This window comes from Peromyscus californicus, unplaced genomic scaffold (assembly GCF_007827085.1).
Source record: "Peromyscus californicus insignis strain IS unplaced genomic scaffold, ASM782708v3 Scaffold_4__1_contigs__length_199733344, whole genome shotgun sequence".
NCBI lineage: Eukaryota > Metazoa > Chordata > Mammalia > Rodentia > Cricetidae > Peromyscus > Peromyscus californicus.
The window spans coordinates 135,030,989-135,050,502 of NW_026294562.1; the positions used below are offsets into that span (position 1 = coordinate 135,030,989).

Consider the following 19,514-nt stretch of genomic DNA (forward strand, 5'->3'; position numbering starts at 1 on the left):
CGCCACTTCCACACTCTGAGTCTCATTCCTTTCCCCAGGGATAGATGAGACTAAAGGCTTGGTGTGGACGCAGGCTCTAGAAGTTTGAGGGTGAAAAGTGGCTTGGGACACGCACTCACATATTGCTGGACTAGTATCAAGCCACACAGATGGCCTCTTCCAACAAGACAGTTTTCCTCTTAATCAAAATACATCTGTGGGATGGAGGCATCGGGTCCCTTCCATCTTTCCCACCTCAGAGAGCCATGGCGTGCCACTGCTCAGTGCCTCTGGGTAAACTGTACAAGTCACCTGCCCCCAACACAAGCCTGTTTCCTGAGTAATGGGAATGCCTTGGCCCCTAAACCCACATAGACGGTGTGTCCATGTCTGATCCCACTAAAGTCCTCAAGGCAGATCTTGGTGTGGAGACACTGGGTTAGGCATGTTTTAAGAACTGTTGTGTATATCCATTGCCCAAGGTCTCAGAGAAGAGGATCACCCATGTCTCTCTCACCAGCAGAAGGGCATTCTTAACCCTGGTGACTCACTCTCTGATCTTGGCTTCCAAAGGGAAGGTGTGTGGATTACTTTTCTCATCCCCGTGAGCAAGTACATGACAAGCAGCAGTTTCAGGGAGGGAGAGCTTATTCTGGCTTGCAGTTCTAGGTGATCATTCCATGGTGGAGGGAATCCGTGGCAGTGGGCAGGGAAGGTAGGTTGGGCTGGTTCCATGGCATCCACTCTCAGAAAGCAGGAAGAGACGAATGCTCACGGTCAGCGCACTTTACCATTGTGTTCAGCCTAGGACCGCAGCCGAGGGAATGGTGCTGCCCACAGAAGGTAGATATTCCCACCTCAGCGAACCTAACTGACATCTAATAGCCAGAAGTTTTCTCTGGTCCTATGGAATCTCTCCAACCCATGTCCTGCAGTCACTTGTTCCCAAATAAACACACAGGCTTATACCATTTTTAAACTATGGGCCATAGCAGGGTTCTTGCTAGCTAGCTGTTATATCTTAAATTAACCCATTTCTATAAATCTATACTTTGCCACAAAGCTTGTGGCTTACCGATATCTTTATATCTTGCTTCTCCTGGCGGCGGCGACTAGCAGCGTCTCCTCCCTGTCTTTCCTCTCCCTCTAGTTAGAATTTCTGGTTACATCACAGACTAATTTAAACTATATAGTCCTTCAAGGACTGCCCAGAGGCTTGTCCCTTAGGTAATTCTAGAACCTGTCAAATTGACCATATTAACCATCACAGATGGGATCAAAGATTTGATAAATACTAGTGAAATATGAAGTTTATTTACTTATTTTATAAAATGGTATCAAGAACTTCCTTGGGAAGTTATCACCCTCTTCCTTTTGTAAAACAGTAAATCAAGAATCAGAAAAGGGACTATAAAGTCCCTAGAAGATAACCAGACTGGCACTGTCTCAACATTATTGTCATGGAAATAAACATGTTAATTGGCTTCCCATTCTTACAACAAATTAGAGATTAATTTATTTGTTGGAATGAAAGACTTAATTTCTGGCTCATGGCTTGAGTTCATCATTGCTTGGTCTTGTTGCTTTGGGCCTGTGAAAGGATAGGACATCTTCAAGGGACAATGTGACTAAGAGGACCTCATCACCTAATGGCAGAGAGGAAGCAGAGAGAGAGAGAGGAAAGGGCCAGGATCGAAAAGTCCCCTTCAAGGGCACTACCTCAGTAAACTAACCTTCCTCCAAAAACCTACCTCCTAAAGATTCTGCCAACTCCTGACAGGGCCACAGGCTGAGAACTGAGACTTCAATGCCCAGGCCTTGGGACATTTAAGGACAAAACGACAGTAGTAATCAAAATTATTAGTTCGATAAATAGTATCATCTCTTGTGTGCTTATTGCTGAAACACAGAAGAGAATGTGAGGCTTGCATTCTATCATAGATTTGGTGATGGTCCCTCTGGAGTGGAAAGGCTGCTTCTGTCTCATTTGTTGGATACTGTCTGAAGAGAGACCTGAGGGAGGGAAATAATGAGGCCCAGAGATGTCAGGGGAAGAGCATGCCATACCCAGAACAGCAACAGTGAGGCACAAGATGAAGAACTGGGGGAGGAGGGCTAAGGAGAGGGTCGGTGTGGCTGGGGCGGGCGGCGCAGGGCTCATGAAGCAGGGATTAAAGTCAGTAAAGGAGCCACGTGATTTGGGGTCCTGCCTGTCTCACGGTTTCTTCTAAATATGCTAGAAATCTACCGGAGGATTTGAGCAAGGAACTTGTGTTACTTGACTACGATTCTTGAAATTATTTATTTATTTGTGTGTGTGTGTGTGTGTGTGTGTGTGTGTGTGTGTATAAGCGTATGCCGTGCATATCTGAGGAGGCCAGAAGAGGGTGTTATAACCTCCAGCTGCAGTTACAGGTGGTTGTAAGCTGATCAATGTAGGTGCTGGGAAATGAACTCTGGGTGCTTTGGAAGAGCAGTGAGTGTTCTCAGTTTCAGAGTCCCCTCTCTAGTCCCCAGGTTTAGACTTTTGAAGTCACTCTCTAGCTGCCATATACACTGTTGAGAAAGCTGTGGTGGGTGAAGAGACCTGGCAGGTGAGGCTAAGACAGCTTGGACCTGAGGAAATGGCGGATGTGGTTCAAGGGAGCCTCAGTAACAGATTTTGAAGTTATGTGCCCATCCCGGCAGGAATGAAGATATTCTAAAACAACATTCGTGCCCTTCCTTTTGGACATGAGACTATTGAACAATGATCTCCGATTGTAACTGCCCCAGGAATCCCATGCTAGTGCAGCCAGAGAAGGAACTTATCTCTGCGAAAGAGATCTCATGGAGTTCTGACCACTTCTTAAATCACTTCACAGAAGAGCCTGGAGCTGAGATGGTGTGGGTCAGTGGTGGGCAGGCCGACGCATCAGACAGGGCTGCTTAGCTGTGTACACCTCTAGCTTTCTGTTTAAGCCTCATATTGGGACCCAGAAAATGGACTTGGGGTGGGGGTCACTCGTTCTCTTTATTTGTCCTTCTTTCCAAAGTGGCCAGATTGAATTAGTCTCCCTTTCTGCTTTTCACCACTGAGTGCCTGTTTAATTGGCTCATTGAGGACAGGTGGCTCTACCAAGCTTGTGAGGGTTGCCAGAGTGCAGGTGCTGACCCCGACAATACCGACAACCAAGCAGGCAGGAATTGGCGGTAGATTCAAAGCGTTTGTCAGGCATCATCAGAAATAAAGCCAACAGAACGTCTGGTTAACTACTGCATTTTGTTTTTGCAGTACTGGGGACGGGATCAAACCAGGGGCCTTGAGCACGGTGGACAAGCCTGTGACACACACAGAGCCATACTCCTGGGCACTAAACAGTTAATGAACGCACACGCCCTTTACCACAGGTAGGCAGGCACTGTGACAAATTCTATTGGTTCCGCACTCCGTCCCTAGCACTTCGTCTGTTGTGCTCATCATAGTTGTGCTCAGGATGGAAGAGGTCTCACGGTGGTCAAGAGAGGAATCAACCTGTCCCTAGAGGAACCTCCTTCCACTCACTCCTTCCTGTCCCCTCAGCCATCTCCATCGTCCCCGCATTCTTAGCTCCTGCGGACTGTCTCACACACAGGGCTTGCTGAGCTGGGTGTGGGCAAACATGCCTCCTTCTCCAACACACTGACTGTCTTACAGGTTCCTTTTCCAAGACGAAAACCTCTTGGGGTTGGGACTTTATCTCAAAACTTGTGTTTGTCTTGGCAGCCAGAGCTCCGTGGCTCGGGAACCGCAGCAACTGGCCTGTGAGGCTGACCCCAGGGACTCCTCAGCCTCTCTGCTGTTGTTGCCTCTCTGGGAACCCTTCCATTTAATCAGCAGCTGAGCCAAGGAGAGAGATGAGCCATCGTGGCTGCTCCTGGATCCCACCTCCCCTCCCCACCGCCTTTACACAGCTGTTTTGTCCTGTTTGATTCTGTAACCATGGGGTACAGGAGACAATAGAAAATATCTGGAATATTATGAAACCAAACAAGAGAAGAGCAGCAGGAACTTGAGGGAAGAAGCAACTGGTTTTTATAGTAACAATAATAATAAAGTGACTCATGTACACGCAATAACACCCTGGATGCTGTGAGAAGACAGCCTTGTGCTGCAGAACAACAGCTCTTGTCCATGCTCCTGCTGCAGCAACCTGAGAGGCGGCGGCCAACAGAGGTGTGAGGAGAGCATTTGGCTATAGCTTCTGATGTCTGCTGAGACATGAGCTGATTCCAACTGCCAGAAAAGCCACACCTAGGGCCTGTGCTGGGGAGAAAGGCAGGGGCACTGGGGCTTCCCAGCACTCTTCAGGTTTTTGTTCTTGTGTGTGTGTGTGTGTGTGTGTGTGTGTGTGTGTGTGTGTGTGTGTGTGTGTATGTGTGTGTTTTGACTATTTTGTCAGGCCAGGAATTGAACCCAGAGCTTCATATGTGCTGAGAGATATCCCCAGTCAGCCCTTGGTGGATTTTTTTACATGAAGCTGTCAGCATCTGATTTTTCCTAAGCATGCAAGCTCAGGTCTTTGTGTGTACACTCACGGAAGGGGGCGGAGGGATTCTGCCTTTTGTCATCTAGATTTAAGTCAATGTCTATGAAAGTTGACTATACAGTCACTCGGGTGCTTGTGACTACATGGCATGCTGACTCAGATCTCCCTACAGGGATTCTAATACATAAGGGTTGGAGGAAGAACTGAGCATGCCTAGAACTTTCCAAACTTTGGCTGATGTTGGGCCCTAGGGTGGCCCTTTGAGAGCCATTGGCTCCAAGTTTTGTTTCCTCCACCAACACAAAGGCACCAACCCCTGTTGAACCGGAAACACTGAACACAGGTCAGTGTCGCCAACACCTGGTGGCTCATCTGTGACGAGGAGAAGGGATCTGGGACAGGTGGTTCATGTTGTCTTGGATAGTGGATCCATAGTAACTTTCTCGGGGTAAGAGTGTTTCTGAGATTAACATGCATGCGAGCCACCCCAGAGCTCCTTCAAATAGAGTGCTGGGCCCCACCTGCAGACACCAGATTTGAAGGGTCTGGGTGGCACTGTTGGCATCAAAGCTGCTGATCTGGGACCACACTTTGAGAACCCCTGCTTTCTGTTACTGTCACGGAGGGCCCTTTATTTCCTTGTGGCGGTTCGTTAACGTAGAACGAACCCGGCACGGATAGCCTGGTGCTAGAGGAGCTTGTTCATTGTTTACTGTTACTTCATTCCGACTCGTGTGCACGTCTTAAACAGTCACTCCTTCACAAAAGGCGGCGGTGACGTGAGTGTCCGACGTCCTTCCCACGTGCTCCCGGTTGAGTCTGTAGCACTCTAACAGCTGACCCGGATTAGAGATGGTAACCAAACTGTTCCCCTGGGATTGTGGATGTCCATGTTCATTAGGATATTGACTCACATCCAAGGAATTGCCACCTCATCAGATTTTCCATGAGAGAGGCAGGATCGGGGAAGGAGTGGTTTGGAGTCACAGCCTGTGGTGTGACCCTGCCAGGAGCAAACCCAGCTCTGCTACTGAAAGTGAGATGCTGAGCTCTTGGTGGCCTTCTTGCTTCTACCTAAGTAGCAAAGGTGGAGGGGACCAGAGAGTCTGACTGTGGAACAGCTGTCTACCCAGGAGGTCCACTGAGCAGACGCTTGCTGTGCCTTCACAGATTAATATTAGGTTGGTAACTCAGAAGTTCTAGAAGCCCTGGCAAGCCAAAGGTGTTACAAATGCTTTCCAAACTGTCCCTTTTCTGCAAAGCCTTGGGCCACGCCAACTAAACTTTCAAATTTCATACCATCAATTGTCTGTTCCCACTCCTTTACCAGCTACTCGACAGTCTGCTCATTGCTACAGGTTGGTGCTGAAGGTCTTAAAATGTCCACATGGTAAAGGCTTGGCCCCAGCTTGACACTACTGGGAGGTGGCAGAACCTTGGAGAAACGTGGCCATTCAGGGAATGTCCTTCAAGGGATTTGAGACCCTGGTTTCTTGCTTGAATGTCTATGCACCCCTGTATGTGCTCTCTCCCCACCTCCCAACCATGCATTTTCTTTCTCTCTTGCAACATGGTGAAGGATTTTGCTCCACCACAAATTGTCACTATAATAATCTTTCCTCCCAACTGGGCCAACTAAGCATCAATGGATGCTTCTAAAGCTATGAGTAGAAACATCTTTTCTCTGGTGCTGGAGAGAGGAGAGGGCTCAGCAGATAAGCATTTGCTGTTCATATAGAGGACGCGGGTTTGGTTCCCAGCACCCACACCACCTCACAACCATCTGTAACTCCAATTTCAGGGGATCTAACGCCTTCTAGCTTCTGCAGGTACACACACACACACACACACACACACACACACACACACACACACACAGGCAAAACACACACACATAAAATTTAAAAAAAATTTTTGTCTTTGTAAGTCATTATGTTACCTCAGATGTTTGTTATAGTAACGGAAAGCTAACATACTCACTGATCATCATAGAAGCCCACTTATTCTACTCTAACACAAGTCCCACAAGAAAGGGAGCCTTTGCCTGTTTTGCACATTGACATTCTCAGGGCTAGAGTGGCACCTGGCAGGCACTCAACACTGAATGTGAAGAAGCAGGATGTCTGCAAGGACAAGGATCCATCTGAGAAATAGCTCATGTTATAAAGACATAAAGAGGCAGCGAACACAGGGGAAAATAGTAATGTAGTAATGGACAATTTAACAAACTAAGAAAAGAATGGTCACAGGGCTAACAGGATGGGCTAAGAATGAAACCCAGGCACCACAGTGAGTTAGCTGATCTCAGTTTTGCTTGTGAGCAAGGTAATTTTACATGAGAAAGTGTATCCTTTTGGTGTCTTGGTTTCCTCACGTGCTAACAAAGTAAAGCCACAGTTTAAAAGATCACTAGGGGCTAGTGTGGTGGTTTGAATAAGAAGGTCCCCATGGGCATATATATTTGAACACTTAGTCATCAGGGAGTGACATTATTTGAGAAGGATTAGGAGGTGTGGTTTGTTAGAGTCAGTGTGGCCTTATTGGAGGAAGTACGTCACTGGGGGTGGGCTTTAGGGTTTCAAAAGCTGGTATGAGGCCCAGTTCTCTCTCTTGGCTTGAGGATCACAATGTAGCTCTCAGCTACTGCTCCAGCACCATGACTGCTGCCATGATGAAAATAGACTAAACCTCTGAAACTGTAAGCAAGCCTCCAATTAAATGTTTCCTTTTTATAAGAGTTGTCTTGGTCATGGTGTCTCTTCACAGCAACAGAACAATGACTAAGACAGCTAGGGAGATGGCTCTGCTGGAGCAAAGCTCTTCAACTTCCCAAGGACAAATTAAAGTCAATTTAGCTCTTAACACCATTCATTCCCCGGGAAGTAATGTGGCAAACCATGTTGATGGTTTGGATCTTAAATGTTTCTTAAATGCTATGTTTCAGATGCTTGGTCATGAGCCTGTGATGCTATTGGGAGGTGGTGGAGCCTTTAGGGGATGGAGTTAGGGATTATAACCCTGAAGGGGATATTGGGAACACAGCCCTGTCTTTTCTGTCTCTCTGCTTCCTCATCGTACAATAAATAGCTTTACTCCAGCACGTGTTCCCTACCATGATGTTCTACCTCACCACAGGCCCAAAAATCATTGATGCCAGCCAACTACAGACTCAAGCCTTTGAAACTCTGAGTTATGCAACTTTCCATCTCTCTTAACTTTTTTTTTTAATTGTTTGAGACAAAATCTTGCTGTGTACGTAGCTCAGGCTGGTCTAGAACCCAGACTGATCTTGGATTTAGGAACCTTCTGCTTTAGCCTCCCAAGTGCTAGGATTATGGGTGTGTACCACCACAACTGACTGTTTCTCCTCCTTGTAATTTACTTTCTCAGGCATGTTGTCTCAGAAAGACAGTCTGTATATGCTGTGACGCTGACCAACAGGAGATACTGGGTGTGTGATGGTCAAGAAGAGGGGACGTGAGCACTGAGCAATACTGAGGAGAAGAGCCCTAGAGAATGAGTCTGGAGCTATGGAACCAGCATCAGTTCCATGCTTCGACATCTCACGAACCACCAGGCTTCTTGACCTGCCAAGCATTGAGGAAGGACCACAGTTTGTCACTAGGGACAACTCTAGGGATGGCAAAGCAGAATTAGTTTCTCCACAGTTTGTTAGTCTAGAAATGCAAAGCCTCTCCCTTGGTTTTGTTACTTTAAATGTGCTATTGTCCTTTTGTTGAACTGCTCATGAGCCCAAGTCCTCAGCCCCTCTGAGTTACTCATCACTTAGCCCTCCAATGTGTCATGGACACATGAAATTTCTCCTTGTTACCCTGGGATACTTCAGATGAATGGAGGAGAGGGAGCTGCCTTTACCTCCTTTGAAGGGCAAGGGTACTTTTTCTTCATCCTCTAAAATCACTCACAATTCCAACTCTGTCCCTAATTCTACACCTCTCGGAGGAGGAGGAGGAGTCACCTACCGAAGTCTTCAGGGTTTTAGATCTCAAAGACCGAAAATCAAAGAATCTTCAAGGGATTCGGACTTCCTCATTTATGAACACAGAAGCTATGTGCTGCCAAACAGAACCCCCATCTCAGTGTGCCCACACTCTTCTCACTCTTATAACACCCAGTGTTTCGGGACTGTGGCTGCCAATTCCTTGGATGACCTTAGGATGATCAATGAAGAAAGATCTCCAAGCACTGCTCATAGGGGGTTTGTAAAGGCAAAAAACCCTCAAAATATCATATGGCACTTCCAATCTCATCCCATTGGGCAGAAGGCTATTGTTGGTTTTCGCCAGGAAGACTGAGAAATGTAACCTCCCAAGGGGGAAGATCCTGTGACTGTCAGCTAACAATATTTACCATAATACCCTGGACCATGTGCCAGGTCCTAATTATGATTCATCCCAGTCTTAACCAACCATGGCTCAGCCCTTCCCTAACCATGGTCAGTCCCTTCCCTAATCATGACACACCCTTCCCTAACCACAGCTCAGCTCTTTCTTAACCATGACATAATCTATTCCTGCTTGTGATAAGGTTTTGATCACAACCATCCATACCAATCCCACCAAAGACACTTGAACTGAAGTCCTAAAGAATAGGCCAAGAATTAGTCTCTGCCCAAGAGCAAATCAGGAGGTCTTAGCCCGACCGTTCTCAACCTAAGGGTCAAATGACCCTGTCACAGGGATCACATATCAGATACCCTACATACCAGATATTTATATTATGATTCATAATAGTAGCAAAATTACAGTTATGAAATAGCAATGAAATAATTTTATGGTTGGGAGGTCACCACACCATGAGAAACTAACTGTATTAAAGGGTTGCAGCATTAGGAAGGTTGAGAACCCCTGCCTTAGCTGAACCATCTCTGGCCCTCCCAAAGCACTCTGATTTCTTATGTTGTATATATGAAGAAGTTGAGGTTAAAAATTCAGAGCCAACTTCCAATTTCACAAGAGAGGGTTGAGGGTTCTTCAATCTTTAACAGTGCCCAAGGGAGCCTGATAAACTGTCTATATATGATGAAAGCTATAAACATTCTCCCCTAAGTTGCAGCTCTGAGCCTTGAAGGCCACCCGATGCTGAGCCTGTGGTCAGTCCCCAGCACCACAATAGCCTAGGTGGCTGACCTCATCTCTTTAGGCCAGGAGTCCAAAGGCTGGGGAAATGAACTCATGGCCAGACTAAAGTGGCACTTTTACTGCCAGATGCAGTGTGGACTGCCCACAGTCCAAAAATATCAGTGAGCCGCATGGCCTGACTGGGCCCTATTTCTGATGCCACAGCACAGCTTGACAACCAAAAAGAAAGCTTCAAAATATTAGAAAGATTCTTCAGCCCTGGCATTACTCCCTACCGTGCCCTTCCTCTCTTTGCCCTGGCTCACCCTCTCTCCCCGTTCCAGCCTGTGAAGGTACCACCCTTCCTTCTTCTTGTACTGTCTGCATCCTAGCCAGAGCCCCATGCCTCCTTCCACAGAGGAAGAACTCCCCTCTACCTGGGAATTGCTCTCCAAGGGAAGTTGCCTTAAAAAGAAAAATCTACAGAAAAAAATCAAGTTTACAGTTTCTCTCCTTGCCGTCTCACCTAAAAACAATCAAAACAAACAAACATAAACTCCATCATGGCCAACTAAACACAACACAAAGTTTAATAGATTAATCATTTCTCAGTGTACAGTTCAGTGGCAATAACGTCATTCATTAATTGTTCACTCATTACTGCCATTCTGATTTTGTTTTTGTTGCTGTGATAAACCACCCCCACCATAAGCAATTAAAGAAGAGGTTTATTTGGCTTATAGTTCCACATTGTGAGGAAGCCAAGCCAAGAACTTGAAACAGCTCATCATGTCAACAGTCAAGAGCAGAGAGAGAAATGAATGTGTGCATGCCTCTAGTGTCTAGCTCACTTTCTCAGTTCTTAGATGTTTCAGGACCCAAACCCAGGGGATGCTGCTGCCCACAGTGTGTTGGGTCTTCCTACATCAATTAACCCAATTAAATCCCTTGGGGGAAATACCTATAGGCCAACCCAATAAAAACCATCACTGAGGCTGTCTCCTAGTGATTCTACATTGTGTCAAGTTGTCAATTAAAACTAACCATCAGAAACATTCCAGGTTTCTTCTTGTGAAACTGGAAATTTAGGCCATTAAGTGATAATTCACTATTCCCCTCAGCCCCTGAACATGGCCATTTTCTGTATCCATGAATGTTCTCCTCTGGGTGCCTTAGGCATGTGGACTTCTACAGCATATATGCTTTTCTAGTTAGCTTGTTTTGCTCAGCATCATGTCCTAAAGCTGCATCCATGATGTAGTCTGTGTCATAATTTTCTTCTGTTTTAAGGTTAACTTATTCTTCCACCATATGCTCACACCACACTGCATTTATCTATGGGTGAACGCTTAAGCGTGCTTCCACCTTCGGGCTCTCAGGAACGATGCTGCTGTGAACACCAGTGTGCAAACATCTGTTTGAGTACCTGCTCTTGCTTCTTCTGGTTCTATATCCAGAATTGGAACAGTTGCATTACACTTGAATTTGGGGGAGAAAACACTGTTCCGTGTTCGCTGTGAAATGCAAAATTTGCCCTGGCCCCCAGCAGTACACAGGAGTCTCCGCTCTCCACCGCCTCGGGAGTATTCGTTATTTCCTGGCATGGGGTGGGATTTGTTTTTAGATTTGTATTTTCTAATTATATGTGTGTTCCACATGTGTCCATGAGCCTGAAGAGGACAGAAGAGGGTGTCAGATCTGCTGAACTGGACTTCCAGGTGGTTGTGAGCCATCTGACACAGGCCATGAGAACCCGACTTGGGTCCTCTGCATATATTCTTAATCTCCGAGCCATCCCTCCCGCCCTGTTTTCTGATTCTTGAAAACCACCAAATGAGTGGATGTGTTCAGTCACCCCCTTTATCCTCATAAGAACCCTGAGGGGGCTGGAGAGAGAGCTTAATGGTTAAGAGCATTGGCTGTTCTTCCAGAGGATCCACATCCAATTCCCAGCACCCACATGGTGGCTCACAACTGTCTATAACTCCAGTTCCAGGGGATTCAGTGCCTTCTTCTGTTCTGCAGGATCCTGAGTTCATGTGAGGCACATAAGCTCCCACAACTGCACACACATACATATAAGAAAAAATACATTAGAACCCTGAGGATTATTATTTCCATTGTATAAGATGAGGTTACGTCTGGAGATGGGAGGTAAATCACAAAGGACTGACTATGCAAGAGCAAGATGTGATCCCCAGGCCTAAGAGAAGAACCCATGTCCAGACCACAGTACACAGAGCCTTGCTTGTCTCGTCTTCCAGTGAGGGGCCCTTCAGTAGGAGTTGCCTTCTCTATGGAGACGGTGGGGCCCTGCAGATGGCAAAAAGGACCATAAGGGGACTCCTACAGGAGTCCTCTCTGGCTCTCAGCCTCGAATTTCCTGGGCTTCCTCCAACCAGCACAGAAGGCTTTGCTCTTGAGGCGCCCCTAGGGGTCATCCTTGGGCTCCACGCCTCCCTTACACACACAACACCCAACTGCATGCTCTGTTTATGTGGCTTCCCATAAGCTACAAGAGCTGTCTCACAGCCCAGAGTTATCACACAGTGTCATTTCCCACTGATGACTCTGCATCCCCAGTCCACTAGAGAAGGACTTGCTTGATTCTAACAGACCCAACAAGGGGCATGACTCAAGTAAGGACAACTCTAATGCGATGAAGGATAGTACTTCTTTCTAACCTAATCGGAAAGTGTTCCCTCGGCCAAGAGGGATGGTAACATAGAGGGGACAGAGAAGGCCCTCTGAAAATGGTCACACCAAGGCCATGCTGAGAATGAAAAGGTGGTGGGCTTTGGCCTGACACCAATGTCCCCAGTGTCTCGTGTCTGACCTGAAAACACGACATGTTTTGGAGTCCTCTCACAAGCTGGTCTGAATATAGTGGCCTGGAGGTTCTCACTCTTGGCCCGTGAGGAACAGCACTTCTAGAAGGCAACAGTGTGCCGTTTACAACCCCTGCAGCTAAGGCTCAAGGATCATTATGAAAGATGAGGAGGAAAGATCAGGGAGTCTGATGTAAGTTGTGTCTCCAACGAGTGTCAGAAGCTACACCCATGCAGTCACCAACATGACTACCCAAACATGAGCTGAACAAGGACAACAATAGACACGCTAAAGTGGATGAGGGAAAGCCCAAGAGGCCCCAGCCTTCCACAAAGAACCACAGGCAACTCAGGAATGCTGGGAGCTGGAGCAACGGTCCTCCCCAGGGAGGAGCACACCAGTTGGTTATCCAACACCAAATGGTCATCTGTGAAAGCACACATATAAGTAACATTATACAGAAGGAACAGCTTGTATTTATGTCTTTGGGAATACACTTACTCAACAATTAATGAGGAGAGAGGCCATGAATTTGAAAGAAGAGCAAGCAGGGGTATGTGAGAGGGTTTGGAGGGAGGAAAGTGAAGAAGGAAATGATGTAATTATATTATAATCTCAAAAAGTGAAATATATATACACACACATATATATATACATATATACATACATATATATTAAAGGCAATAGTGTTGCTGCTCTGTGCAGTAATGTCCAAGGCTGTGTTTGTGTTTGAGGTCCTCAGTTGGACATCCTGTGTGCTCAGTTTCTTTGCTTCTCTAGCCCTCTTACTAATTCCAAAGACAGTTAGGCACAACCTATGTTCTGTTGGTCTCTATCTAGTTCTAACTAAGTTGGTTCCACATCTCCAACGGGCTGATAGAATTCTATCCCGCGTAAAAATGTTATCTCTGTATTTTCACCATTTTCTAACACAGTCCAGTGATTATGTAACCCTAACAGAGACTCTGGCAGGAAGAGTGAGACAAGTCGAACTTGGTCCCCTGGAGCAAGTGGTCTCAGTTAAGGATGCCCAGCCACATCCCAAACACAGAGAGCTTCTACTGGAGTGTAACTTCCAAGGCAGACAGGTCTCCTCAGAAGGCTCTTATGAGACAAGCTGAGGACTGAGAGAACTCACGAGCACAGACAATGCTGAGCCACACTCTCAGACACTAGAAGCACACACCGCACCCTCCAACCTGCACACCTACACCATCGTTATCCAACCATCGTTATCCTAGGCCAGGCTGAGAGCAACCATACTAGGAGGCAAGGGTAGGAGGACCCCAGGGCCACCCACATTCTCCTTTGTTCTGAATCACGTCGTCCCTTACAAATGACCTTTTAGAAGACTCTCCCAGCATCCAGGCATAAGCTAATCAGCATTTTAAATATGCTCTACCAACATTTAAAACTAACTGTGTTAAGGGATGGATTGTTGTAGTAAAGTATACGCTTTTTGGCTTTCTCAGAAACTCTTTTTTCCCCCTCATTTTAAAAATTAGTTCTTTGACAATTTTGTAGACTGTACTTTGGTCATTTTCAACCCTTTCCTAACTCCTCCCAGATCCCCCCCCTTCCCTACCTATCCAGTCAGTGGCCTACTTTTTTAATCATGTCAAGACACTTGGTGTGGCCCAACTCTTGGATGTGTGGCCTTCCACTAAGAAATCCAAGCTGGGATTGTGAGTCACACGCCCTGATACTGATAGAATGCTACATTCCTTACTAACTCTTGCAAGTGGATACTGTGTTTTTTAATAAGTGTAAGGAAGCCAGAGCTTCCTAATACCTACAACCCATAGCTAGATACACTTGCATTTCCTCCCCCAAACTGAAAGTTTTCACAACGCCCCCTACACACATACTCATAGAAGATTGTCAAAGCCTAATCACAAGTACCAATAAAAATGGCAAACAGGAATTTGCCAGAGACTGGAGGATCTGCCCTGTGACAATAAATACATAATTAAATGTCAAGCTTTTACTTCTGCTCAGAATAGATTCAAATCTATTGTGACAGATTTGAGGAAGAGTCCAAAACTCTGGTACATCCACGGGACCAAGATGAAATGGATGGCATCTAAACTGGGTCATTCAAAGGAATTATCCCCTTAGGATGCAATTCCTTAAGACTATACAGAGATAATCCTCTGTGGTGGAGTTACAGACGGAGAAACCAGTTAATGGCCTTTCTACTTATCTGGCCACTTGTAATTGTGACACACACACACACACACACACACACACACACACACACACACACAGAAATTAATATGAGTCTGAGGCTGGTCTGTGACTGCCATACTCCCAGTTTTTAAATGTTTATCAAATTACTTCGTTTTAAATATTATTTGATAACATGTTCAAGTGAATTATGGCACATTAAAATAAGCACTTACTAATAACAAAAGGCCAAGTCCCTATGTCTAATTCCCTTGTAAAAGTTAAAATTCACCAGAGCCTTAAAAGGAGTGCATGCTGGGAGGCAGGAGGCAGAACAGCTCATCCCTCGGGTAATGTGACACTAAGAATGATTGCACTCTGTCCCTGCCATGAAAAGACATGCCTCATTAGGAAGTGAGACAAAAGTGCCAGAGAGGCCGCATAAGGATATCAGGTGCCACCTGGTGATCTGTGGCTAAGTGTCAAACGAATAGCCCTATGGACTAAATTATGATCCTCAGAATCACAGGGTGAAGTATTGACCCTCAATATGACTGTATTTTGAAACAGGGCCTTGAGACATATAATTAAATAAGGTTAAATGAAGTTATAAAGGTAGGTCCTAATCTAGTGTGACTGATGTTCTTACAACAAGAAGAAAGAGAAGAGGCGCACACAGAAGACAGACAATGGTGTGAAGGCAGCCATCTGCAGGTCCTGGAGCACCCACAGCAGAAACCAGACACCCATAGACACTGGGACCTGGATCCACGGCCTCCCAGGCTGTGAAGCACGAGATTTTCTTGAGGCCTGAGATGTACAGGCCTTTCAGCATTCTGTGATGGAAAAATGTCACGAGCAAAGTATTTAAAGTGACACGGAAGTATTGAGCAGACAGGAGAGAGATACTTGATTAGAATTAGCTACTTGTTCTTCTGCAAGGGGAGCACTGTACAATCAATTCATATCATAAGGGTATTTCATACAGTCACAATTAAACAAAAGGTAGCTACCAATCACGTGAAAGAGAAGCACATACTTCAGTGTACATACTGTGCAGACATGAAGCTTCTTTCACGTGTTCATTCTTTCCCTGAGATAAATTAACCACTCGGCATGGTCCATAGGAACCTCTCAAGTGCTCAGCCAGGTGCTGAAGGATACAGGCTTGGAGATCCAGGCTCAGTACTGCATAGCACAGAGGCTTCTCCCGGGTCAGGAAGTATAGGGCAAGGGCTAGATGAGGAACTAATGTCTCCTGAGCACAGGCAAGGAGACAGCGCAGGGCAAAGCAGAGGCATACTCCAGAGAGAGCTACGGTGGCCCTCAAAGGCCACCTGTGAATGCTGGAAGGAACAGCCTCTCTAGCCACACACTTCCCTGTGGCTTCACATTTTCTCCAGCCCCAGCCAGGGTTGGACCTGGCTCAGCTCCCCCACAAAGAAAACAACATTAACACTGTCTTTGCCAAGAGAGTCCATCATGAAACCAGTCCTAAGGGGCAAAGTGCAGACATCCATTGGCTGATTTTTGATACCTTATTCTCTGATCTGTTTTGAAGACTGATAAATAAAATAAAATAAAAAGTTATAAACTGCAATGTGTAAAATAAAGGTTGGCTATCATCATACCAGATTTTAAAGGGCCTTATTAAATCACCTAATCCAGGCAGTCATATGTGTTAAGAAACTTGAGTCACCCAGTTCACTCATGTAGAGCCATGGCAGAGGCCAAGGCTACTCATAACCGAGACTCCATGGTAACAGGTTGCTAACATCTGGATTTTACGATATTAGATATGTCAATCCTATTTGACTTCCCATCAGTAGTTCTGTAACTTCAAGCCTCTGAGCATATGAGAGTCATCGTTTTTCTTTAGGTAATACAATATTTGGGACCTCCCTGTGTGTGATGGCAGATGACACCGCAGACCCTCTCGGTATTTCCTCTGTTAGCTAAATACTCTGTCTACCCCTGAAGAAAGGTTTGTTTTTGTCTTTTTGTTTTTTGAGACAGGGTTTCTCTGTGTAGCGCTGGCTGTCCTGGAACTTGCTCTGTAGACCAGGCTGGCCCCGAACTCAGAGATCCATGTGCCTCTTCCTCCCGAGTGCTGGGATTAAAGGCGTGTGCTACCATCACCTGGCAGAAGGAAGGTTTCTGTGTGAAATCTTAAGAACTGAAGGGCAATTCACAGTTCACTGAAAATAGGAGAGGAAGGAACCTGCACGTGAGAGGCAGGTGAGGATGAGACTGGCGGTGGTGGCGCACGCCTTTAATCCCAGCCCTCAGGAGGCAGAGCCAGGTGGATCTCTGTGAGTTCGAGGCCAGCCTGGGCTACCGAGTGAGTTCCAGGAAAGGCGCAAAGCTACATAGAGAGACCCTGTCTCGAAAAACCAAAAAAAAAGAGACTGGAAGAAAACCCCTGTGCTTTCCGTACGGCATGCACATCTCCGTACTGTGTAGACTAGAAAGCAAAGCTCCCGCCGGGGTGGGCCAGACACTGAGAGACAATCACTCTCAGGCCCAGACACCTTGGAGTAGCCTGGCAGCTCTTGCCCTGGGAATGACTTGTTATAACATTCTCAACCCTTTATCTAGATGCTTTCCATCATAGGCAACCTCAAAACTTACCTGAAAAAAAAAAAAAAAAAGCAATAGAATACAGTCAAGGAATCACTTTACATTAAGAGAGGCAACAGGAGATCTGAAGGTCTCTCCTGCGGGGACACGGGGTGACTCTTTCAGACTAGAAGTCCCCCAATACATCATCGTGAATCACTGGGAGAACTGTAAACTTACCAACAGTGTCACACGGTTCATCTTTGTGAACGCAGAAATCTGTCCTGGGGAGAAAAAGACACAGTCAGATGAATGTGGTACCCTGCAGGAACAGGAGAGGAAAACACCATACAAATATTGGTTAGTGATCCTGAAATGTTGGTGCTTTAATTTGGACCACTAACAATGTCTGTCAACAGTAAAGCATCATGACAGCTCTAAATGGTAAGCCCAGTCACCACAGAGAAGACCCCCTTGTTAGATTTTTTTTTTCTTTTGGCATTAATTTGTGAGGTGTGCATGCAAGTGCCATAGTACACATGTAAAGGTTTGTGATGGTCTGAATGAAAATGGCCCCCGTAGGCTCACAGGGAGTGGCACTACTAGGAGGTGTAGCCTTGTTGGAGGAAGTGTGTCACTGGGGGCGGGCTTTGAGGTTTCTGAAGCTCAAGCCAGGCTCAGGTCATTCTCTCTTCCTGCTGCCTGCTGACCCAGATGGAGAACTCTCAGCTACCTCTCCAGCACCATGTCTGCTTGCACGCCACCCTGCTCAGGCCATGACAAAAACGAACTAAACCTCTGAACTGTAAGCCAGCCCTGATGAAATGTTTTCCTTTATAAGAGTCACCATAGTCATGGTGTCTCTTCACAGCAATAAAACCCTAACTAAGTACAAGGGAGACAGTTCTTCTTCTTCTACCAGGCGGGTTGTGGGGATGCAACGCAGCTCATCAGGTGGGGTAAGTACCTTTAACCATTGGGTCACCTCGCCAGCCCAGGACACCCCTTTGACAGCTGAACTTCTCCACACTTAGCTGATGGAAAGAAGTTACTCTTTCATGAGTTGAAAAAAAAATTAAAGGTGTTTTTGATCAGAGACAATTAATTACCCATCAACTGTAGAGGTATCTCAAAGCTACTCAATTTGGAAAGCTGTAAGGGCCATTAGTTATCCCTGGAAAGGCAGCAAAAAGCCATTTCTAAAAATCATTTTTAAAACTCTCAGAGAACTCCCAGGTGTGCAGTTAACGATGAGTGAGAAAGTGAAGGTACAAGGCCTGCGTCAGCCCTGGTCCTGCATGTCCCGTGGGCTCACGCTCACCTCTGCTAACGAAATGAAGGATAGGCCCTGCTTTTCCATCAACAAACACCCCCAAGCTTCCCCCCACAAATTCCCACAGTGAGTAGCCAACCACAGAACACCAGTAGGGCCAGCATCCTGGCTAGGACAGTCCCCAAAGCAGAAATGATTCATTTACCTTTAAATATATAGATAAATAAATCAAAAAACTGGCCTGATCCGAAGCACAAGTATGGCAGCCCTGGTCCCAGCTACCCTTCCCTGGCTAACACTGCCACATTTCCATGCTAGCATTCACTGTCCTCCATTCTTCCTTTCACCCCAGTCACGTCTACTCACAGCAAAATGTAGTGCACCAATTACTCCGGGAACAATGCCAGAGTTCGTCACCCTGCTTCCACTCTATCCGTCGCCATCTCTGTGTGCATCAGCCCACTCTAATCCCTAGTGTGGTATGTGTCAACAGAGCAAAGGATGCGTGTGTGCATCCCTCAGCCTAGTGCTGCTGGGCATGGATCCTGAAGATCCAACCAGTCCACTGGTACCCACAGGCCATGGTTCTGGAGGCTCAAAGGATCTCCTGAACATCTCGAGACACCGATTCCCAGGGGTAGGCTGACAACTGAGCATCTTGGGTCAGAGACATCTCGCCAAGCACACTGGGCATCCTGCAGGGGAAATCCTGGGCATCCAGGCAGGTGGCGTGGATAGGAGTCAAAGCTTAGAAGGTGTGGCTAGAGACAGCGTAAGGGAGATAACTCAAAGTTAGTTGTATCCACCACTCAACGAGTTTTGTCTCTGGAAATGTCTAAGTTTTTCATAACAAATATGAATATTTTGAGTTATCAATTTTTGGGTCAATTTATTTTAATATTATCACTCATCAATTTGACAGGTAAAGTGGTACATATTTCTACAATGCAATATGAGGCAGCAAGTATACATTGTGAAATGATCACATCTAGCTCATAGGAATGTCCATCACCTTAGGTACGAGTTTTGTTTTTCTTGGGGCGGGGGGTTTGTGAGATGGGGTTGGTTGGTTTGTTGGTTGGTGAGAATATTTAAAATCCACTTTCACAGTGATCTTCA

The 19,514-nt window shown here is 46.2% G+C and overlaps 1 protein-coding gene across 2 annotated transcripts in view; it reads right to left on the reverse strand.

Annotated features, from left to right (window-relative positions):
- The window catches only part of Adamts17 (ADAM metallopeptidase with thrombospondin type 1 motif 17), a 323,860-nt gene that overhangs the window by 218,761 nt on the left and 85,585 nt on the right, over positions 1–19,514 (reverse strand). For both annotated transcript variants that reach the window (XM_052763539.1, XM_052763540.1), the window contains exon 7: positions 17,363–17,406. In XM_052763539.1, the coding sequence (XP_052619499.1) occupies positions 17,363–17,406 (44 nt within the window). The remainder of the gene's footprint in view (positions 1–17,362; positions 17,407–19,514) is intronic.